This window comes from Bubalus kerabau, chromosome 16, assembly GCF_029407905.1.
Source record: "Bubalus kerabau isolate K-KA32 ecotype Philippines breed swamp buffalo chromosome 16, PCC_UOA_SB_1v2, whole genome shotgun sequence".
Lineage (NCBI taxonomy): Eukaryota > Metazoa > Chordata > Mammalia > Artiodactyla > Bovidae > Bubalus > Bubalus kerabau.
In genome coordinates, this window is record NC_073639.1 from 19,807,593 (window position 1) to 19,832,163 (window position 24,571).

Below are 24,571 nucleotides of genomic sequence, written 5' to 3' on the forward strand. Positions count from 1 at the left end.
CCATTGTAAACTCTACTAATTATGGCAAAATTTTCTGGACCTAAAACATGTTATCCTTTCCTTTGTTTTATTTACTAAAATAATTGTTATTGGAGGATGCCAACACATCCTTTCATAATAGTTTGCTCAGTTAAATGACATATGGTTTTATGTGATTTTGTAAGTAATTGTAACAAACCATTTTTTAGCAGATGAAGGAATTAACTTTAGCATCTCATATGGTTCACATGTAGAGATTATCAAAAACAGATAAGAGTTAAGGTTCACAGAATAGATTTTTAAAAGATTCTCTAAAACTTCTTACAGAAAGAAGATACTGTCTTGCTATAAAGCCTGGCTGAAAAAGCTCCCCAAAGTTAAACTTTTGGAGAGTATTTAAAATGCTTCCTTATCTATAATTTAGTCTCTATATATCTCCTGCTGCTGCTGCTAAGTTGCTTCAGTCGTGTCCGACTCTGTGCGACCCCATAGATGGCAGCCCACCAGGCTCCCCGTCCCTGGGATTCTCCAGGCAAGAACACTGGAGGGGTTGCCATTTCCTTCTCCAATGCATGAAAGTGAAAAGTGAAAGGGAAGTCACTCAGTCGTGTCCGACTCTTAGCGACCCCATGGACTGCAGCCCACCAGGCTCCTCTGTCCATGGGATTTTCCAGGCAAGAGTACTGGAGTGGGGTGCTATCGCCTTCTCCATATATCTCCTACCCCCATAGTTAGCTAGTGTGTTCTTTGCCATGATAGGTAAGAATGTTTTAATCATTTACTGTTGCTTTTTAACTAAACTAAAAAACCACTACGTTTATAGTCCTCTTGAGAAGATAGCAGAAGAGCACCAGTACAGAGGCTGGCATCCTTCATGGTATGGACAGGAAAAAATAGTTTACAGAAGTGAGCTTGTCCCTGGGAGAGTGGAGGGCCCTACGTGCGCCTGTAGCAGTGTGTTTAAGGCTATATGCAGCTCAGTATCTGGTCCTGGTCTTCTGGACCTCTCCTCAAGCTATCACTGGTGAAGAGGAAGATTGGAAAAATAGAAAGAGAGGGAAGAGGTTTTGTGTCTTTAGAGATACAGCCCTGCAGAGATGGAGAAACTAACTTGGACAGAGTCTCAGTTATGCAGAGGCATGGGGTTGGTGTTTTAGATTTATGTCATTCAGGTTCGCATATGATGATTCTAAGAATACTTTGGTATGTCAAAAAAGATCGGTGGAATCAGGGCCAGTGGAAACTAGAATATGTTAGAAATCACCATTATGCAATGTTGTTTCAAAAAACAGACTCCTGCCTTGCAAAACTGTTACCATCTATTTAAAAAAGAAAGATAAAAAAGTTACTTTGGAGTCCTGTTTTATAAACCACAATTATTCTCTGTTTTCTATATTTAGGTTTGGAGATGTCTCTTTGCAAGAAAGTATTAATCAGGAAAATTTTGAACTCCTTAAAGAGTATTACACAGTATTTATGGAAAAGATGCCTCCTGATTGTAAGTATGCAAGTTACCAAAAAAAAAAAAAACCACCCCACAACAATAATAATCTCTTGATTAATAATTCTTTGGGAGAGGACAGACATAAAGGTCAATGGAAGGAAAAAACACGGGGTGGGAATGTGAGAGTGATTTTGAAATTGTTTGCGCCAAAGAGACTGATTGCCAAGGTGGCCTCGCAGACACCTGCCTCGTTGTTCTGATTGCATTCAAGTGTGTCCTGCTGCTCATATTAGGACATTAATTTCGGTGCCCTGGGAAAGTGCTGGAAGTTAAAAATAAGGAATTCATAATTAGAAATCTCAACTGAATCCAACAGAAATTTTGTACATTCTTAACTACATAAAAGACTTTAATACAGATTTAGGTTTCTGATTTATAGTCTACATCAGATATATCTCTAGCATATATTTGTGTGTGTGTTCTTCAGTTGCTCAGTCATTTCCTACTCTTTTTGAGCCCATGGACTGCAGCACGCCAGGCTTCCCTGTCCTTCACCATCTCCTGGAGCTTGCTCAAACTCATGTCCATTGAGTCGGTGATGCCATCCAACCATCTCATCCTCTGTTGTCCCCTTCTCCTCCTGCCTTCTATCTTTCCTAGCATCAGGATCTGTGTGTGTGTACGTATATATATATTCCTATTATATAAATCAGAACATAAATTTTACAACTAATTAAAAGTGATATAAATTAAGGCACAAATTATTGAACATACTTATTGCAATATTTCCAACCAGTCCATTCTAAAGGAGATCCTGGGTGTTCCTTGGAAGGAATGATGCTGAAGCTGAAACTCCAGTACTTTGGCCACCTCATGTGAAGAGTTGACTCATTGGAAAAGACTCTGATGCTGGGAGGGATTGGGGGCAGGAGGAGAAGGGGCTGACAGAGGATGAGATGGCTGGATGGCATCACTGACTGGATGGACGTGAGTCTGAGTGAACTCCGGGAGTTGGTGATGGACAGGGAGGCCTGGCGTGCTGCGATTCATGGGGTCGCAAAGAGTCGGACATGACTGAGCGACTGAACTGAACTGAACTGATTGCAATATTTCTGTGAACATGTTGGGGTATAAGCCTATAGAAATATGTTTTACATTTTGTTTTCTGTTTTATTTTGGGCCATGGTTCAGTACTGCCATCTTTTCCCCCCACAAAATTAAGCACGTATTTGAGCAATCCAAAATCACAGATTCAAGAATGTATTTGGAGCTCTTCCATAAGTACTATACATAAATAAGTTGAGATACTTAAATAGTCACAATAAGAAACTAGATTTTAATAAAGTAGGAAATATTGTTACCAAAAGCTGTAATTAAAGCCTGCCTGTCATCTATCTGCTGGCAATTTGACTGATCTGTATTCTGATACTTGGTTTGATTACTTGGTTAAATACTTAGCAGAGTATTTAGGCCTCTTTATAACACAGTGATTTTACTTCAGAATATTACAGTGGCATAAGCATATCCATGTATGTATCATTAGAGAATTTTACTGCTGTTTTTATGTTTTATTTCACATAAAATTTTTTTAATGCCAAATAGAAATTAAGTACAGAGGGATTCTTTGGCAGTCAGCATACTTATGAATTTCAGATTTGTAAATTACTTGGAAGGTTAATAATATAAACAAAACTATCTTGCTTTAGTAATTAATGGGAAAAGTTTTTTATAACTTGGATGTTGCTGGATAATTCTCTCACAGTTACTTGTAATTTGGAAGTAATTCCCAGAATTTTTAGAGACAACTTGTTTTCTATTTATAGGGGTCCTTTCAAAGTATCACCTGGAAATTTGTTATCAATGCAAATATTCAGGCCCCGCTGCAGATCTATTGCACTTGCCCTGCACTCTGTTTTAATAAGGCTTCCGGATGATTTCTGATCCATACTAATGTTTGAGAACCAATGGTATACCATCTCTACTCAAAACACACGTTATATTAAAAAGTAGGTTGTTGATAAAGTCTTTGGATGATTTCAATACTATATACATAAACAATTATGGACTCCAAAAAAGAAATATGTATAAATAATTGTTGAAATGTTTCTCAGATAGGAAATACAAAGTAAACCCTACATTAAGGTCATTTAAACTCTCCATGGGAGTGTAAGTTTTAAAAACTTGAAGAACATGAGATCTCATATAATGTATTGCTAATTAAAATAACAGTTTTAGAAACATATAAAAATATCTCATCCTTGAAAACAGGCTGGACTTTTGCATCAAATCAGTTTTATTTCATTAGTTAAAATAAATTGTCTTAACATACTGAATTTTTCTGATATTTTGTTTCCTGTTACGACAACATATTTTTGAGACAGCACTACATAGATTTGGTGCAGAATGAAAGTGTGACATGACTGTGGCTATTTTTCATAACAAAAGTCTGAACCATATCTGAAATTATACTGACATATATAGGATTATTCTTCATGCAGAAATATTGTAACCCAAAGCATCACTGGATTGCACTCCATTCAAGGAAGAACCAAAAAGTTTTATTAAGTGTGGGAATAAAGGTTAGGCTATTTGTTAAGGAGGAAAAAATTTCCATGTGGGATCATGTACCTAATCCATATAATCTACTATTTTTCTTTCATAGTGAAATCAAGGGATAATTTGTAGTAGTGTTAAAAGGATAAGTATATTACTTTCACTTATTCATCCATTTTGGATATCCTATCCATCATTTACTTACTCTGGTTTTTTATTATTTATGAACTAGTGAAATTCTATTAGTAAATAAAAACTTTCCTTTTTATCCCAAAAGATTTTTTTTTTTAATTTAGGGATGTCCCCTAGTTTTGCAATATCAGGAGTTAATGAATAAGTCATTTTAGCCTATATTTTCCCTTTCAATCAAACAGTTACCATCCTTTTACTTTTCTTATACTTAAGTTTTGTGGTCTGAAACATTGATTCTTCCCCAGATATTCTCCAAGTCTGTTAAATATGTAGTAGGTTCAGTTGATAGTCTCAATTCAGCAGTCGACACATGCAGAATCCTTTTGTCCTGATAGCTCTATCAGCTGTACTGATAGGACACACACCCCTTAGGAGTCATTAGTGGGGAGGGGAGTAAAGTTAAAGATGCCAGACAACAGAACTCCATTTCCTTTCAGTGTGTTCAGCATAGTCTGGTGATTTATAGACTAATATATTTGAAAGTCTCAAGTTCATTTGGAAGAAATCATCAAATTCAAGAATTACTATCCTCCAACTCCATCTTCCTTGTATCTGCAGGACCATTAGTGAAAGGCTTGGTCCTTTGGAATAGCCTCTCTCTCTGTCTCTCTCTCTGTCTCTGTCTTTCTGTCTCTCTCAGCAGATTCATGGGATCTAGAGCTGTACATACACGTGTATGTATAGATGTACATTTAGATATATATGTATGTTTTTACATATATATGTATATTTCTTGCTCCAATAGATGTTTCCGCAAAGATTTACAGGAAAGGATTTACCCATTCTTGGCTTCCTCCTCTGTAACAGGCACTTCCCAGCTCTAGATCCCATGAATCTGCCGAGAGAGAGAGGCCATTCCCACCTACCAAGTATTCCACTAATGGGATACATACATGTGTATATGTGTATATACATGTGTGTACATATATGTGTATGTGTATACATCTATATGTATGAATGTGTGTGTGTGTATATATATATATATATATATATTTATCTGAGGTTGGTATGAATGTGTGTGTGTGTGTATGTGTGTGTGTATATATATATATATATATATATATATATATATATATATTTATCTGAGGTTGGTATCAGGCAGAGCTGTTGATGGCTGAGAGGTCTGTGCTCTGTCCGGGTACCTTGTGTTGTGGATTTCTCCCTTCCCATCCTGGCTTAGTGATGCAGCTTCCAGACAGTTGCTCTTGCTGCCTTGACTCTAAGGCTCAGTAAATCATCAGGAGCTACTTCCCCTCAGGCCCTGCCTGTGATATTCACTGGCCCCTTTGATCAAGTAGGGAAACTCCCATGGGGCAGGTATGAGTGTTTCTCTCTCTCTGGCTCTGATCTTCCAGATGGGTTTGATGAGCTCAGAAACCTTTCAAGGGCCCTTTCATACCCTACCAAAAGCATTAAGACACTTAAGTGGTGGGTTAGCAAAATAAAATAAAGTACTTCTGTAAATCGCTGGCACAAACTGCTCAATGATTTAGAGTAACCATCTCATCTCATATGATTCGAGGCCCCTGAGTTTCGTGGAAGGAGCAGATGAAATGCTTTGTTTTCCCTTTAAATAAGGACTGACCAAGTGTCAATTTGTAATCTGCAATCTCTCATTTCTCTCTTTGATAATAATGCCCTTCTCTTGTCTTTTTTCCTAAGCAAAGGAGAAGGATATTTTCATGCAGTTCTATTGGAGTGCTGCCATTTATTGGTCCCTGTGTGAATGCTTTAAGGGTAGGCTGTTCTAGCTTATGAGCTTAGAAGGGGGATCAGGCAGGGCCTTTAGTGAGCTGATGTCAACTACCTCCACAGTATTTGATATCCCTGCCTTACATATAATATTTCATCAACTGTAGTATAACAATTGCACAAGATATTTTTTAGAACACATCTTAGGTTGGTGATGAAGGTAAGTAAAATATTGTTGTTATATTTCATCCTGTATTTTTTTGGCTGTGGTTGCTGTAAGCCTCATATTCAATTTAGCAGACATTGATCGAGACCATATCATGTGTGAGACTCTGTACCTATTGCTATGGATGGTGAAAGATGAAAGACTCTGCCCCTAGTAGCTTACACTTTAAAGACTTGGCATGATCAAGGAATCATGTACCTTAACCCTAAATCTCTTCGCTCAGTCATGTCTGACTCTTTGCGACCCCATGGACTGTAGCCCACCAGGGTCCTCTGTCCATGGGATTCTCTAGACAAGAATACTGGAGTGGGTTGCCGTGCCCTCCTCCAGGGGATCTTCCCAACCCAGGGATCGAACCCAGGTCTCCCGCATTGCAGGTGGATTCTTTACTGCCTGAGCAAACAGGGAAGCCCTCTTCCCAGAATACTAGTTGCTCTTTTTTAGTATTGATCCTTTCTATGAATAATTTACTTTTGTTTTTGTTGCTTTTGTTGTCCAAAAAGTGTTAGTTTCTCTTTGATCATTTCTGACATTCATCGTGTGGTCATGAATTCCCACAGATTTTACTTCTGCATGGGGAAAAAGAAAAGTGCCTATGCATTCTTTCCATCTTCAGAAATAAGAGAATAGGATTGTTGTTGTTCTGTCATTAAGTCGTGTCCAACTCTTTGTGACCCTAGGGACTGTAGTACTAATATTTTATGGATAGTTAATTTTAGAGGAATTGTTTAAATAATTTTCTATGTATTCCATGTAGGAAATGAGAAAACATACATGATAGGAGGAGATCATCTGTAATATAGGGAAAGGAAGACTAAGGAACACACAACAAAATGGAGAAATGCTTAGATTCAGGGTCATCGAGCATCACTGTAGCTAAACGAAAAGAATATCAACTAGGAGAAGGTGAGCAAGAATACCAATTGTGGGGACTTCCCTGGTGGCCCAGTGGTTAAGAAATCTGCCTTGCAATGCAAGGGACACAGGTTCCCTCCCTGGTCAAGGAACTAAGATCTCTCAGTAGCGACAACTACTGAGCCCATATATCACAGCTAGAGAGAAGCTGATGTGCTACAACAAAAGATCACACATACTGAAACTAAGCCCCTATGCAGCCAAATAAATGAATAAAGAACTTTAAAGGTGGAATAAGAATGTGTTGTTGAAGGAAGAAGAATGAGGACTAAAGAGTAGCTGTTGGATTTGGTGGTTAAGAGTATTTGATGATATTTGATGGAGTAGTTTTAATAAAAGCATGGGTTGAAACCATATCACAAATATTCAGGCAGAGAACTCATGATGTACAAGTAAAGAAACAGTAAAAGCCACCCTTAGGAAACTTAAAGTGAATGCAAAGTAGAGAAATGAAAAAGCAGGCTAAAAGCAAGAGTCGAGTGAGAAGGTTTCTCGTTCTTCTTTCTTCTTTTTTTTTCTATTTGATTTAGTTTCCTAAGAGAAACAGAAATTATAAAGGACAGATAGAATTGCCAAGGGTGAGCAGGTAAACACATGCTCTTGACCACCCTATCTAGAGGTTCTATAGAGGGGTACGTGGTGAGGCCTCTGGAACTGACCAGAATGCCTGCAAAGGGCCCTGAGGGAGAGCAGAGGACAGGCCTCCCATAGCATGCAAAGTCAGAACCCTCAGTGAAAGGGAAAGAGTAGTATTCTGGTTTTTAGAAAAAAAAAAAAGCTGCCCTGCCTGGCTGAAGCCCTTTAACACCTGAAGAATTCGAACCAAAGGTCACAGATAATTCTTTAAGTTTGATGTTCTGAGTATAAGTGGTTTGAAAGGAGTCCAAAGAGCAGTTCTGGCTTGGTCTTTGTACCCCTGCTGGTCCACCAATGTCATCAGGTCTGCCGTGGTGCTTTGATGGCTTCAGAGGAAAAAGCCTTGGAAAAAGATTTTGTTCACATCCACCATGCTGCTGCTGCTACTGCTGCTGCTAAGTCGCTTCAGTCGTGTCCGACTCTGTGCCACTCCATAGATGGCAGCCCACCAGGCTCCCCCGTCCCTGGAATTCTCCAGGCAAGAACACTGGAGTGGGTTGCCATTTCCTTCTCCAATGCACGCATGCATGCTAAGTCCTTCAGTCGTGTCTGACCCTGTGTGACCCCATGGACAGCAGCCCACCAGGCTTCTCTGTATACGGGATTCTCTAGGCAAGAATACTGGAGTGGGTTGCCATTTCCTTCTCCACACATCCACCATACTAACTTTCAAAATCAGATCAATCATGGTTTTCCTTGTTATCTTATCAAGCTCTTTAAAATAATTTATAGTTAACTATTTAACTATAATTCATAAAAGCTGTGCAAGAATGCCACACATTCCAGTGCTCACTTTTGCTGAGCTACGATTTGGTTAACAAGGTGCAATTACTGATTTTTGTTCCTTTGAATTTATATTTTCAGTTAACATTTTTTGTTTTTAGTTTTTCAATTTATCTTACCTCTCACTTAAAAATAAAGGCGCAAAGCTGTTCAGTTAAGGATAAAATTAGAAAGAAAATTATTATAGATATTAAAACTCAAAATAATGTGAAATATTAAAAGAAAAAAAGTAATAGGACTCCACTGGGACAAGAAAAAGCTTCAAATGAGAGGATTTCCCAGAAATAAATGCAAAAGAAAAACTTGACTGTGAATACAGTGTTCAATATCTAAAAGTGGCTTTTGTTAGATCAGAGAATGAATCAACTCACCCCTTATCATCTCATACTTTGTCTTTTTAAAGTATTGCCATTGAGGGACTTCCGTGGCAGTCCAGTGGTTAAGACTTAGCCTCCAACGCAGAGAGTGCGGGTTTGATCCCTAGTTGGAGAGTTAAGACCCCACATGCCTCGGGGTCAAAAAATCAAAACATAAAAAAGAAGCAATATTGTAACAAATTCAATATAGACTTTAAAAATGGTCTACATGAAGAAAAATATCTTTAAAAAAAGAAAATATCGTCATTGAAAATTTAACCAGTTTTTCAAACTTAACACATCACTCTAGTAAATCGAGATAATTTTTCTAGAACAAATATGTGGTAATAGTTTCCTGAATGATAATATTGGATTTTGTTTCTAGAAGAAAGGAAAAGACTGGAACCACTAAGATGTCATTCGTAATTGTACTTTGTGTGAAATGAGTTTACAAACAGATACACTTCAGATTATTGCTGAAAAAGAACTAACTACAATGTTTATAGCACATATTGTGCCCTGAAAGAAATCAGCCCTAGGCCTTGGCAGATGTCTTTAGTCTATCACCCTGTTGGATTCTTCCTGTTGGAAACCAGGGAGTGTGGCGAGCAGTCCCTGTCACATGCTAACAGGTATCTTGTGTTACAAATGGATAAAGTCAAGGAGCCACATATAAATCAGTTCTTGGAATACTGAACATGTATCAGAGAGAAGAGTTGTACCACATTTGCTCTGCTTATCAGTGAAAATTAAGGCTACTTAAATGGATATTTTCTTCAGTTAGTGGTTATTTTATGAACTCTGTTGCAGACCAGAAAGTGTGTGATGAAATCAATGCAGACAGCATCAGCTCTGTGTGCTGGGTCGACAGGCAATGCTCCGTAAACAGAGAAAGCTGTCTCTGAATATTCATCCATTTACTGCTTACAATTGGAACCCACGTATATTGATGCACACAACACGGCTTGCTGTCACTATGAGTTAGAACACGTTGCCTTCACTTCATAGAATAAGCTATGGTGGGTGTTTCTTGTCCCTGCTCTTCAGAGCTCTCTGCCCTTAGACTACCACCTAAATTGAGCCTGGCCTCCAGTCCTTGGGCTTCCTCGATGGCTTCTTGGTGAAGAATCTGCCTACAATGCAGGAGGCATGGGAGATGCGGGTTCGATCCCTGGGTTTGGAAGATCCCCTGGAGAAAGAAATGGCAACCCACTCATTTTCTTGCCTGAAAAACCTCATGAACAGAGGAGCCTGGCAGGGTGTAGTCCACAGGGTCGCAAAAAGTCAGACGTAACTGAGCACAGTACTCCAGTCCTTCCCAGCCTTTGCAAGTGACTTTAATTTATAAAGTGAGGAAATGAAGTAAAGCAAATATCTCAGAAGGCGTTAACAAACACATGCAACGATTGTGCACGCGCACACACACACACACACCCGTAACTAAAAGTCAACAGTCTTGATTGTTTCTACTGAGTGAAAGAACTTTCTGATACAGGTTAACTATTTTGCAGCTTTCAAAGTAAATTTCTAAATTATTACCTTTCTCCCCACACCTGGTAATACTAGACTTCCTCTGAAAGGTTCACATTTATGTAGAGAGATCCTTTCTGAACACAAGGATAGACCCTTAGCATTCCCAGAACAGTGATGTCAGAGGCTGCTGTTTAGTTCTGTCAACTAAGTTTCAGCAGTGGGTGACAAAAAGCACTGTTAGACCCTTACCCCATCACCTTTCTCCCTTTTCTGAGTATCTCTTTCATCTTTGCCTCCTTCCCATTGTCTATAAATGTTGAGGCTGAGATCAGGGTGTGACTAACCTGCAGATGGTTAGGATATGCTAGCCCAGACTGTCCTGTGGTAACTTGAAAAATAATGCAAAATTCTTAGTAGCCATATTAGTCAGAGCCCAGTCATGCAAATGAGCATTTTAGGAATTTACTGTGGAAGACTGGAGATAAACATGAAGAAACTGAGGAGACATTAACCAGGGTGATGTTGCCATCCAGCATTTAGCAATAGCAGGCATCTAGCAATGGCACCCCACTCAGTACTCTTGCCTGGAAAATCCCATGGGCAGAGGAGCCTGGTAGGCTGCAGTCCATGGGGTCGCTAGGAGTCGGACATGACTGAGTGACTTCACTTTCTCTTTTCACCTTCATGCATTGGAGAAGGAAATGGCAACCCACTCCAGTGTTCTTGCCTGGAGGATCCCAGGGATGGGGGAGCCTGGTGGGCTGCCGTCTATGGGGTCGCACAGAGTCGGACACGACTGAAGCGACTTAGCAGCAGCAGGAATCTAGCAGTAGCTAACCCAGGTCCTGAAGATACCTAGGTCAGCTGGCCCCAGAGCAGAAAAATTGCCTTTCCCCACCTCCATCTAGGTTCTTGGTGGGACTGTCCAGTAGAAGGTGGGACCATGGACAGAGAAGTTGTCTTGTGCGAGCTGGAGTCATGGAGAAGCCACGACCAGTTCCAGAGACAGCAAGAGAAACAGACAGAGAGAGAAATATACTAATTTCTGGCTTCTTTCTCCTACTTAATCTCCCTCTCAATCCTTATTGTCTTAACTTAATTATAAATCAAAGGGCAGGAAGTAGCCTGGGAAATGAGGCTACCTGCTATTAATAGCAGAAAGGGAAAGGGTTCAGATAGTGAGAGCTAATCAATGTGGACCAGCACAATCTACCCTTTGCCACTCAGCACCTCTCCTCACTTCATCCATGAAAGAATCATTTCAAACAAATTGGTATGGGGTTGTGGGGTCAATATTTTGTGTTTTAACAAGCCCCCCCTTTATTGAACAATAAGATTTGAGTGTGTGTGTGTGTGTGTGTGTGTGTGTTAGTCACTCAGTAGTGTGCAGCTCTTTGCAACCCCATGGACTGCACCCTGCCAGGCTCCTCTGTCCATGGAATTCTCTAGGCAAGAATACTGGAGTGGGTTGGCAGGCCCTCCTCCAGGGGATCTTCTCAATCCAGGGATCAAACCCAGGTCTCCTGCATTGCAGGCAGATTCTTTACCATCTGAGCCACCAGGGAAGCCCAAGATTTGAGACCCACTAGCTTAGATTTGAGACCCACTAGCTTAGATTTGTGGAGAAGGCAATGGCACCCCACTCCAGTCCTCTTGCCTGGAAAATCCCATGGATGGAGGAGCCTGGTGGGCTACAGTCCATGGGGTTGCTAAGAGTTGGACACGACTGAGCGACTTCACTTTCACTTTTCACTCTCATGCATTGGAGAAGGAAATGGCAACCCACTCCAGTGTTCTTGCCTTGAAAATCCCAGGGACGGGGGAGCCTGGTGGGCTGCCATCTATGGGGTCACACAGAGTAGGACACGACTGAAGCGACTTAGCAGTAGCAGCAGCAGCAGCTTAGATTTGTAAGATGTTACACGTTTAGCCATCAAAGTGTAAATCTGTGTTTTGCATTTCATTAACACTCTTGACATGAATGTAGAAGGAAGTGAACATTTTCAGAATAGTAAAACTCTAGTATCTTTTATTTATTTGTTGTTTAACAAACATTTATTGACCTAAGTGAAATGTGTATATAAAACAACTCAGCTGTAATCATGATTCTGTTCAGTGTGAGATGATCTTGATTTATTGTGCCAAGTTAAATTAATGTGTCTCAGTTTCCTAAGAACAAAGAATAATATGAATACTATAGGCTGTTTTTGCATTTCTAATAAACTTAAGGATATAAAATGGCAGAAGATTCAAGAATTTTCTTAACACATGATAATCCTTCCAATAGGAACTATAAATTACTACTATGTAATTTATTTAGCAATAATTTCTGTTTTTCAGACATCTCAACCTTGATACTATATAGACATCCAGATATACAAATGAAAAATCTAGTTAGTCATCCAAATATTTTGCTTTTTATTTCGAACTTATGTGTATTTGGAAACATTCAGATGGCTGAGGAATTTTTCACATATTATCCATATGTTTGGCATTGCATAGACATATAAAAAGATGAGGAAAAGGGTTTGGCAGTACATGGGAAAATTGTGTTATTTTGAAGGGCTTCCTGAATGTTGAAAATGTTCCCCCAAGCAGGCAAAAATGCAATTCAAAGATTACTGTCTTCAGTTTTTCTCCTCTCATGTTTCTGCTAAACCAGCTCTAGGCAGCCTTTGGTCCACATCACTTCACTGGAACCCGTCTTGTCAGTATTTCTCTCTCTTTGAAGCCAGCACTCTGCTCTGTCCTCATCCTACGTGATCTAGTAATAGGTTTGACATGATTATTTTTTCCCTCTTTCATCACTGATCTTCCAGGCCACCCCCTACTTTTCTGTGATTACTCTTGTCCCCTGGCTGCTGTGTTTCAACCTCCATTATTGATTCCACCTTTCTGAGCTCTGAATGCTGAGGGTACCAGCATTCAGTCCACAGATGTCCACTCTGTTCCCTTGTTGAACAGCCTCATTGCTTTAAATACCATCCTGTCATTATCCACCTCCATACAGTCCATCTGCAGTGAAGGAGACATGAGTTCAATCCTTGGGTTGGGAAGATCCCCTGGAGAAGGGAATGGCAACCCACCCCAGTATTCTTGCCTGAAGAATCCCATGGACAAAGGAGCCTGCCGGGCTACAGTTCCTGGGGTCACTTAAAGCTGGACATGACTAAGCAACTAATACACACACATACCTGCATCCCCAGCCCAGCTCTCTTCCCTGAACTCATACATCTGGTTCAACACCTCAAACTCTGTTCCTTATGTGCCCTTAAAAATTTATTCCTCCCACTGTCTTCCCCATTTCAGTTTTTATCATTTCTAATTTTTTCTTGTTTTGGAAAATAATGAGAGTCACCCTTGACTCCTCTTTTTTTCACACCGCGTTTTCAGCCCATCAGAAAATGTCATTGGCTCTATTTTCAAAATGTATGACCAGCTCTCTCCACCTGTTTTGCTATGACTGTGTGCAAATCCTTGTTTTTCTTGCTTCCGGATGATGGCAAAAACCTTCTCCGGGTCTCCTTGTTTCCTCTCTCCACCTCATTCAATAGTCTTTTTGATCACAGCAGCCACAGTGACCTTTTAAAGATGAAAATCTGATCATGTCTCTCTTTAAAGCCACCCAATAGCCCCTTGTTTTTTATTGCAAAGTAACAATCTAAATTCTTACAGTGTCTCTAAATTCTTACAAAGCTCCCCCTAACCCGGCAAAACCTCTGATCTTATGATTCCACTCTCCTATCTCTTTCTCTCTCTCCTTCCCTCTCTTTGTCTTTCCCTCCTTCCATCACTTGCTTCACTCTGCCACACACAGACCTCTAGCTGTGTCTTAGGAATTTTTCCCTTGGCTGTTTCCTCTGCCTTATATGTTTCCCACCATATAAAACACTTACCTCCTTTAAGTCTTTGTCCAAATGGCACTTTCTCAGTAAGGCCTTTCTTGACCACCCTGTTGACAATTGCCATCTCTAATGCCCTGGTCCCCTTCTTGCTTTATCTTTCTATCTATGTTCTAACATCTGTCACTGTCTAGTATACAATATGGCAAGTTCCCTGCTTGGCTGTAACTCCTCATTAAAACGTAAGCTTCATGAGGACAAGGCTCCTTGTCTATTTGTTGACTTTTTTCCCCAATAACCAAAAATATTGTCTGGCACGTAGCTTATACTCTATAAATCTTTGTTGAGTGGTGAATGAGTGAGTGGGATAGATTAGGTCATTTGTTTAGTTGGATGTTTTGAAGATGGTAAGGGACAAGAAGGCCTGGTGTGCTGCAGTCTATGGGGTCACAAAGAGTCAGACACAATTTGGCAAGTGAACAACAACAAATGTTTTGAAGAATCAGGGAACAATTGGATCTTGGGAATAATCTAAAGTATTCCAAAGAATATTCTTTCTACTAATGATTGTCGGGCAATGAAAGAATTGTATAGTCAAATGATTTTGGATTTCACTTGATCACACTGAAAATTGTAAGATCTGTAGCTCAGCAAGCATTCATTTTATGTAAAGGATTGGAGATAAATAATTCAGATTTTTCAGGCCATGTGATCTGTCACAACTCCTGGACTCTGCCATTGAAGTGCAAAATAAGCCGTTAACAATATGTAAATTAATGAACTTGGCTGAATTCTAATGAAACTGTATTTATACAAACACAGAATTGGCTGGGTTTAGCCTGCAAGCCATAGTTTGCCAATCCTAATCTAAGCACCTAATCTAACCTAATTCAAGCACGTGTGGTCAGTCGTGTCCAACTCTGCGACCCCAAGGACTGTAGCCCACCATGGACTGCGACCCCAAGGACTGTAGTCCAGGCTCGTCTGTCCATGGGATTCTCCAGGCAAGAATACTGGAGTAGGTTGCCATTTCCTTCTCCATGGGATCTTCCTGACCCAGCGATCAACCCAAGTCTCTTGCATCTCCTGCATTGGCAGGTAGATTCTTTACCACTATGCCATAATCTACAGTACCTAAACTTATTTAATTTTATTTAAAATAGCATTTTTATTTCATTGTACAACTACCAAAAAACCTATAGAATATTCATCATCGTCTTCTTAAATATGTGTTCCTCAGGACATAGTTAAAGATTAACACTAATGTAGTTTAACCCTATAAATGGTTATGAAGAGTTCGGTATCCTGGATAGATTTTGTTAAATTCACACCCCCAGCTAGTGGGAGAACAGGGATAAATTCTTTATTTTCTGACTCCCAGTTAAATGTTCTTCTCAAGTCTTTAGTTCAGTTCAGTTCAGTCGCTCAGTCGTGTCCGACTCTTCAGGACCCCATGAATCGCAGCACGCCAGGCTTCCCTGTCCATCACCAACTCCCAGAGTTCACTCAGACTCATGTCCAAAGAGTCAGTGATGCCATCCAGCCATCTCATCCTCTGTCGTCCCCTTCTCCTCCTGCCCCCAATCCCTCCCAGCATCAGAGTCTTTTCCAATGAGTCAACTCTTCGCATGAGGTGGCCAAAGTACTGGAGTTTCAGCTTCAGCATCATTCCCTCCAAAGAAATCCCAAGGCTGATCTCCTTCAGAATGGACTGGTTGGATCTCCTTGCAGTCCAAGGGACTCTCAAGAGTCTTATCCAACACCACAGTTTAAGAGCATCAATTCTTCAGCGCTCAGCCTTCTTCACAGTCCAACTCTCACATCCATACATGACCACAGGAAAAACCATAGCCTTGACTAGACAAACCTTTGTTGGCAAAGTAATGTCTCTGCTTTTGAATATGCTATCTAGGTTGGTCATAACTTTCCTTCCAAGGAGTAAGCGTCTTTTAACTTCATGGCTACAGTCACCATCTGCAGTGATTTTGGAGCCCAGAAAAATAAAGTCTGACACCGTTTCCACTGTTTCCCCATCTATTTCCCATGAAGTGATGGGACCGGATGCCATGATCTTCGTTTTCTGAATGTTGAGCTTTAAGCCAACTTTTTCACTCTCCACTTTCACTTTCATCAAGAGGCTTTTGAGTTCCTCTTCACTTTCTGCCATAAGGGTGGTGTCATCTGCATACCTGAGGTTATTGATATTTCTCCTGGCAATCTTGATTCCAGCTTGTGTTTCTTCCAGTCCAGCGTTTCTCATGATGTACTCTGCATAGAAGTTAAATAAGCAGGGTGACAATATACAGCCTTGACAGACTCCTTTTCCTATTTGGAACCAGTCTGTTGTTCCATGTCCAGTTCTAACTGTTGCTTCCTGACCTGCATACAGGTTTCTCAAGAGGCAGGTCAGGTGTTCTGGTATCCCCATCTCTTTCAGAATTTCCCACAGTTTCTTGTGATCCACACAGTCAAAGGCCTTGGCGCTGCTACTATTCCACTGCTGTCAAAGGACCCTGATCTTCTGAATTGAAATTTTATTTTCAGCTCATTGCAGAAGAGACTCTGATGTACTGACCTGTTAAAATTTTTAATGTTCATATAGATTAAGTTCATTTTTTAATTTGATATGTCTCTTTAAGCAGTCCTGTATCTTTTTGAAAAGTGGTAACAAAAGAATATTCAGTTTTAGTTTTCTGTATCATGTAAAACCAGACATAGACTTCTAGCGTCTCTTAACTTGTAGGGTGAATCACAGCAGTTGTTTGAATACAAACAACACTACAAGTAGCAAAGATAGACACACATCTTTGCATACACACATGCAAATGGCCAACTCCCTGTTCAAGTCACCATTGATCTCTGCATCTTCTTTGTCACTTCATGCCCCTCACAAATCAGATGCATCAACCCTGTTCTCCAGTTTGTGTGGATCAAGACTCACATTTCTAGCCTTTTAGTCATCCTTCCATTTTTCTACATTCCTTTTTTTCCCAGTGGGGTCTTCTTTCTTTAGACTTCACCACTCACTGAAGATTGGCTGGACTCCCAGTAAACCTGTCTATTTAGTATGCACCAAATGGCATGAAATCCAAAGATATGAATTCAATTAAAAGTTCATTTAGGTGAATCACTTGATGCTTTGAGTGTCTCCATTTCATTATGAGCTAAATGAGAATAATTAATCCTTATGTACCTGTTCATCATCTACCATTATCTCACTGGAGAAAGGAAGTTAATATTTTCAGTGTCAGTTTCCAGGATGAGAAGTTGTCACATTGCACTTATAAACATTAGCAAGACAGATAAGATAATGGTTGTATGTGCTTTGAGCTTCTCAAGAGAGTTCTGTTTTTCCTGTGTACACGCATTGATCTAGTTGAATTTGATTGCAAAGCTCTTTCAGTTCAGTTCAGTCGCTCAGTCGTGTCCGACTGTTTGCAACCCCATGAATCGCAGCACGCCAGGCCTCCCTGTCCATCACTAGTAGCTATCTATATGAAAGTGAAAGTCGCTGTGTCATGTCCAACTGTTTGTGACCCCATGGACTATACATTCCATGGAATTCTCCAGGCCAGAATACTGGAGTGGGTAGTCTTTCCCTTTTGCGGGGATCTTCCCAATCCAGGGATTGGTCTCTTGCATTGCAGGCGAATTCTTTATCAGCTGAGCCACAAGGGAAGCCCAGCTCTCTATATGGATCTATCCATATAGCTATCTATATGGATCATTGCCTCTCTGGTAATCTTTTTTAAAAAAAGTGCATTTTTATTTTTGGAGCACCCTCATAAGGATGAGCTCCTGAAATCCCCACTGTTAGGATAATTCATTGGTCCCACAATGAGGTGTGAGGGGTGTATTAGAAATCTTAGGACTCATCTTCCCTTTTGGAAATAAATATCTGAATTTGACCTGATTTAATTCCAGTTTCCTGTGAATTCAGTTTCAAGATAGTATCACATCCTGTAAGTAAGTGTTAGTTGCTCAGTTGTGCCCGACTCTTTGCAACCCCATGGACTGCAGCCCACCAGGCTGCTCTGCGCATGAGATTTTCCAGGCAAGGAGGCTGGAGTGGGTTGCCATTTCCTTCTCCAGGGGATCTTCCCAACCCAGGGATCTAACCCAGGTCTCCTGCACTGCAGGCAGATTCTTTAGCAACTGAGCTACAAGGGAAGCCCACATCCTGTAAAGTGCCCAACACATAAAGATAAGTAAAAATTAGTTCCAACTTTGAGTTAAACATCAAAAAGGAGACAGCAACTTATTTGACTTTTGAAATGCTTTTCTTTCCAAATCTGTAATTCAGTCATCTATTGAGAAATCACTCTCCCAAACATTCACTCTCTACCTACCATTTCACCTCTCCAAGAACCACGAGTGCAGGGGCCTTTGTTACAATCTAGTTCACCTTCCCGACTACCCATATTTCTTCATGCTTCCAGTTTTTCAGAATACAACTCCAGATAAAGCACAACTCTTCTTTGAAGTCAGGTAGGGGTCATGAATCAAAGACTCAGAGATAAAATTATCTTTATCAGGCACATCAGAAAAGGGAACTATGGCGACGTGCATAGATTAATACATTTTGTTACTGTCAATAAATTATAAATACATGAGAATCCTAGATTATCAAACTACAGGTCACTTCAAGCCAAAAAGGAGCTACATGAAAGGGAAAAAAGGAAGGCCTTATATTCTTATTACCTCTTTTCATTTTAGAGCCTTGCAAAGCAGCCTCATTTCCAAAATTGTCTTCCTCTGTTTTACCTCATTTGTGACTTCTTAAATACCTCAGGAGTTATTCATTTTATTTATATAGTATGAAACAGTCAAGATTCATGCTTTTTTAATTTTTATTTTATATTGAAGCATAGTTGATTAGCAACGTTGTGTTAGTTTCAGGCATCAGCAAAGTGATTCAGTTATACACCTATTCTTTTTCAAATTATTTCCCTATTTAGGTTACTACAGAATATTGAGCAGCGTCCCCTGCGCTATGCAGTAGTTGGTTATCTATTTAAAACATACTAGTGAATGGCATCCCGCTTCAGTACTCTTGCCCACGGACAGAGTAAATCCCATGGAACAACCCATGGACGGAGGAGCCTGGGGGGCTGCAGTCCACGGGGTCGCACAGAGTCGGACACGACTGAGCGACTTCACTTTCCCTTTTCACTTTCATGCATTGGAGAAGGAAATGGCAACCCACTCCAGTGTTCTCACCTGGAGGATCCCAGGGACAGGGGAGCCTGGTGGGCTGCCGTCTATGGGGTCGCAGAGTCGGACACGATTGAAGCGACTTAGCAGGAGCAGCAGCAGTGTGATATGTCAATACCAAACTCCCGGTCTGTCCCTCTGCTCCCCGCTTCCTGCTCTGGTAACCATAAGTTCTTTCTCTAAGTCAGTGAGTCTGTTTGAATATCTCATTCTTACTTGCCTCCAGGAACCTAAAGAGATGTCAGAGACCATTGGAGAAAAGCCCATTCTTGTCAACTGCCTTCTTTTTTCTTTTTCCTCTTTTCTGATGGTTTTGGAGTCAGTTCCTTCTTCATTATCAGAAAAAGGAGGGCCGTAGCAGAGGTGAGCCCTTCCTTTGCAGAGGAAGCCATGTTATGTGTCTACCTCTCTGGGCTCCCATTTGACCTTGGTATATTTAAGAGGGGGAGGCCTGACTCCTACATGGGCAGAGAGCTGGGGTGCTGAAGTTACCCCCAAAGCTGCTTCCCTCTCAGTCCTAAGCTTTGAGAAATCTATTCTTGCTTTGGTGTTCAGATTTTTGTGTGTAGTGTGTGCTCTCAACAGCTATTTTCTTACTGGCTCTGAAATGTGGGGAACTTGGAAATTGAGTTGGAAGGAAAAAAGGTGACCATCTAACGCTCCTCAGTGCTAAGGACCCAGGCCCCTTGAAAGTAGGCAAAAAATGATCCAAGTAGTGCAACTAGTCTTCTCAGGAAGACTGACCTGGGGATTTATTCGCATAAAGACCCTTTTCATACTCACATTTTCTGATTTCCATTAATAAAAATATCTCTATGTCTAGAGGAAAGCAGAACTTCAATTTTTGAGTATCACCTGCCTACAGTCCATCTCCCAGCCCTCAACATGATTCTAGATTGCTCAGAGATTCTGAAATTAAATCCTGAATGATTTCTTTGGAAAAAAAGAAAATAGAAAAATATGAATGTGTTATAATATTCTCCCTATACACCAAGTCCCATGGCCTTCAATGTGCAATAGTGGGTGTGGAAGTTCTAAAAGAATTGTTAACATATTACTTTTAATATATTTTAACAATTAGTTTTGAAGTGTGTCTTTTTCTTTACTATGAGTGATGCAACCTTGAAATTTATTTAAGATGAAGCAATGCAAGAATATAGGCCAAAATATTATTCAGTTCTGATCATGTTGGGAGTTTGATATTTGATTTCTAATATTGCTTTTTTCATAAATTGTAAATTGAAAATACAATTCAAAGAAAGATAGTTTCAGTGGGGCTTTTTCTTCATAATTTTCAGGATTTTATAGCCCCCAAAAACATAATTAACAATTTTAAGACATCTCATTGGCTTTAGACTAATTGCATTTGTTTGCTTGCTAGTACACCTGACTGTAATTATTTCAGAATCAATTATAGAAAAGATACAAAGTTACAGAATGTAGCACTAACCAGAGTGGACTGTAAAAGCATTGTTTATCATATGTTTGTTTTTTTCATACTTAGAAATACAGTCCCTTCCGAGGTTTGTTTGTTTGTTTTTTTTCCTTACTGTAGTTGTTTTGGTAATTTATTACTAGGTAATAAATCATTCCATTTTTACCGATTAAAATGAGAATCATTTTATTTGTGCTCACAGGTTCTGTAGGTTAGGTGTTCAGGCAGGGTGTTTCTCCCTACTCCCAGAATGTCATTTGGAAAGAAGAATGGCTGGTGTCCCTTAAAATGACTGGGAAATGACATTGTCTACCGGCTTCTGCTAGAGAAGGCAATGGCAACCCACTCCAGTGTTCTTGCCTGGAGAATCCCAGGGACTGGGGAGCCTGGTGGGCTGCTGTCTATAGGATCACACAGAGTCGGACACGACTGAAGCGACTTAGCAGCAGCAACAGGCTTCTACACTCATTCTGACACCTGGGCTAGGATGGCTCGAAAGCTGGGCTCAGCTGAAGCTATTAACTAGCATACCTAAATAAGACTGTCCACGTGACTTGGGCCTCTGCAAACCTAGTACAGAGGTTACCATAGGTGATACCCTCAAAGAGGGAATATAGACAGTAACGCTCCAGGAGAATAAGACAGCAGCTTCGTGGTTATTTATGACCTCAACGTCACAGAGCATCACATCTGCCATGCTCTATTTGTCAACACATTCACAAGACCACCCGGCTTCCAGATGAAGGTACGAAGATGCCATCTTCTTAATAGAAGCAGTGTCAAAGAATGTAAACAAAGATGTTTTAAAACCATCACTGTAGAAGTGATGGATGGGATGCTTTCCATTAGTACTCCTACTTACTTGTGATTCCTCACCTCTAATGCAGCATTACACATTTGCAATATGGCTAGTCAGTGTTAAAAATCCCTATATAACCAGATATGTACCTTAGAATGCTTTTGGTTGAAAGTGACAGAAACCCTAACTCAACCTGGCATCACTTAAAAAAAGAACTGAAAATGTCATTGGTAAGGTAGGCAACCCTTTAAGAGAGGGTTGGTTCAGTCCCTTAGAAGCACTGAAAAGATACTTTTCTCCCCTATTTCATCACTCTTAGTGTTGACTTTATCCTTCTTCTAATCACCATGCTCAACTGTGCATGCGAGCTCAATCACTTCAATCATGTCTGACCCTTTATGACCCTATGTAATGTAGCATGCCAGACTCCAGGCAAGAATACTGGAGTGAGTTGCCGTGCCCTCCTCCAGGGGATCTTCCCAACCTAGGGATCAAACCTGGGTCTTCTGCATTGCAGATGGATTCTTTACCCCTGAGCCACCGGGGAAGCCCATGTCAATTGTATGTTATAGTAATGAGATTAAAAGAGCTTTCCTCCTCTTCTGCTTCACAGAGGCCTGACCCTCACTTATCTGGAACAATTTAGGTCACTTACATAACCCTGAAACAGTTTCCAAGGTCAAAGTCAAGTTCCAATTGGCTGACATTTAGATGCTCATTCCTGAAGTAGTCCTGATTTCAACGGAGATGAGCTTATACCACTTGACTCCAGAATGAGGGTGTGAGAGATCCTTGTTAATGTTCTGCCTGCTCCCAACTGAGAAATGGGTGGAAGGTGATGGGAAGGCAGCTGTGAATTCCATTTCATCTTGGAACCTTCTCTGGCAACATAAAATCATTTGACCGTGAGGTGATGCAGCTATTGCCATGGCCTCATTAGCACCACAGTTCAGTGAGCTAAGAGTTCATGGTCTCATTCCTCTCACTTGTCAGCACCCTGCCTTTGAATCAGGTCAATGTCATATTCAGAACTGTTGTTGTTCAAGAAATCCCATTTGACAAAACAGGGCAAAAATAGCTAGTGCAAAGTGACTCTGAACTTAGCTGCTCTGTCCCATCAGGGAGTGGTGGGAGCACAGTCACTGGCTTTGGGGAAATGTTTGGAATCCTGACCGTGTGTGCACCTGTGTCTGTGTCAGAGCATGTTTCTTACTTTGGATAAATGCTGACTTTTGCCTGAGAAAGTAGCTTTCTATCTGAGGCTATGAGCTCTTTCTTAAGAACCACAAATATCTTCCTCTGTTTTTCAGAGTTGACACAGAATTTAAAAATGTCACCTCTTCTGCCAAGACATTTATTCATTGTTTCCCACCTCAAGTTGATGAAGCATGATGGAGCTATTGTCCTCACTGCAGTTCAGGAAGCAGGGACAGAGGGTTAACCCACTTGTCTGTGACAACATGTCAAAGCAGGGATGGAGTTGGCATTAAAAATCGTTTCCTAGAATCTTGGCTCAGTGCTTTCTTTAAAAAGAATTATGAAAGTTCCAAATAACAACAAAAAAGCACAAATCATCAAATACAAACATGTTGGAACCCATCAGTCAGTCTCGGAAATTTTGTAGGAAACATGTATTTCTAGACAGACTGGAAATCTCCTTTGTGCCATGTTTGGTTCTCATCCCGAACTTTTCCTTCCCTGAGAAAATCAGTATCCTGAATGTGGTATTTTATATTCTCAGATTTTTCTCTATATGTATGTATCCATAAAAATATGGTACATTTTTGCACATTTGGCTTTATATTATTGCTCTTATCTTGTCTGAATCTTTTTGCTCAATATAGTTCTTAGTATACTTGCATGTTAATACGTACAGCATGTTTATTCATTTTGCATGTATATTCGTCACTTAGTCATGTCTTGACTTCTGCAATCCCGTGAACTGTGGCCTGCCAGGCTCCCCTGTCCATGGAATTCCCCAGGCAAGAATACTGGAGTTAAAAAAAACTGGAGTGGTTTGCCATTCCCTCCTCCAGGGTACCTTCCCAACCTAGGGATTGAACCCAGATCTCCTGCACTGCAGACAGATTCTTTACCGTCTGAGGTACAAGGAATTAGATTCCATGTCATTATATAAATATATGACAGATTACTTCTCTTTAATCATCATTTAGATTTTTGCTGCTATTTAATATAACCAATAATACAATGCAAATTCTTGTACCTTTCACCTTCTGATTACTTTCTTAAACCCTGCTTGAAAACAAGAATACTCTTATGGAGATAAGTATAGAGATTCAGTTGCTCTGTCTAAATCCAGTCCTAGAGTAATGCAGGAGTGAGTACCAAAAGCAACATTTATTGGCTATATTTACACCAGAGAAAATTGTACCTGAGCAGGACACTCTATATGAGGCCTTCATGGGACACACCCCTCCCCTAGACACTCTGCTGTAGTTCCTCTCCAAAGTACCCAGATTACAGTATCTGATGCACATTTCTGAGTTGTATTACAAATGGAAGAAGGCAATTACTGACTACCATGAGCATGTAACCCCCAGACCTATTGGCGCCTGAGGTATGATGTTAACCCCTGTGACACTGCCCTGTTACGTCACCATCAACCAATCAGAGAATTGTGCACAAGCTGATCACATACCCTGAGAAGCCACTCCCTCATTTTGCCTTTAAAAATGCTTTGCTGAGGTCAGCTGGGGGGTTCAGGCCTTTTGAGCACTAGCCGTCCAGGACTCCTTGCTTGGTGCTCCACAGGAAACACAGCCCTTATCTTCACCTCAACTCAGAGTCAATAGATTAGCTTCCCTCCAAGTGGGTGCGAAGACCCCAGTTTGTTCAGTAACAAAACCCATCCACGTTCCATGGATAGCGGGATTTTCAGTTGCTATTTCAGGATCTATCATTACATCTTGAAATCTCACCTATTTGGTCATTACTAACTCTGCATGTTTCTAGAACCAGACTGGAATTCCTGGGCCTGCAGGATTTGTGTCAAGTTAAAAAAAAAATCAGCC

The 24,571-nt window shown here is 40.5% G+C and overlaps 1 protein-coding gene across 9 annotated transcripts in view; it reads left to right on the forward strand.

Annotated features, from left to right (window-relative positions):
- INPP4B (inositol polyphosphate-4-phosphatase type II B) overlaps window positions 1-24,571 on the forward strand; it is an 855,034-nt gene that overhangs the window by 765,532 nt on the left and 64,931 nt on the right. For 8 of the 9 annotated variants that reach the window (XM_055550389.1, XM_055550387.1, XM_055550386.1 and 5 more), the window contains one exon: window positions 1,380-1,477. In XM_055550389.1, the coding sequence (XP_055406364.1) occupies window positions 1,380-1,477 (98 nt within the window). Of the gene's footprint in view, window positions 1-1,379; window positions 1,478-22,849; window positions 23,030-24,571 lie in introns of those variants that run through there. The other variant, XM_055550391.1, reaches the window with a different exon arrangement.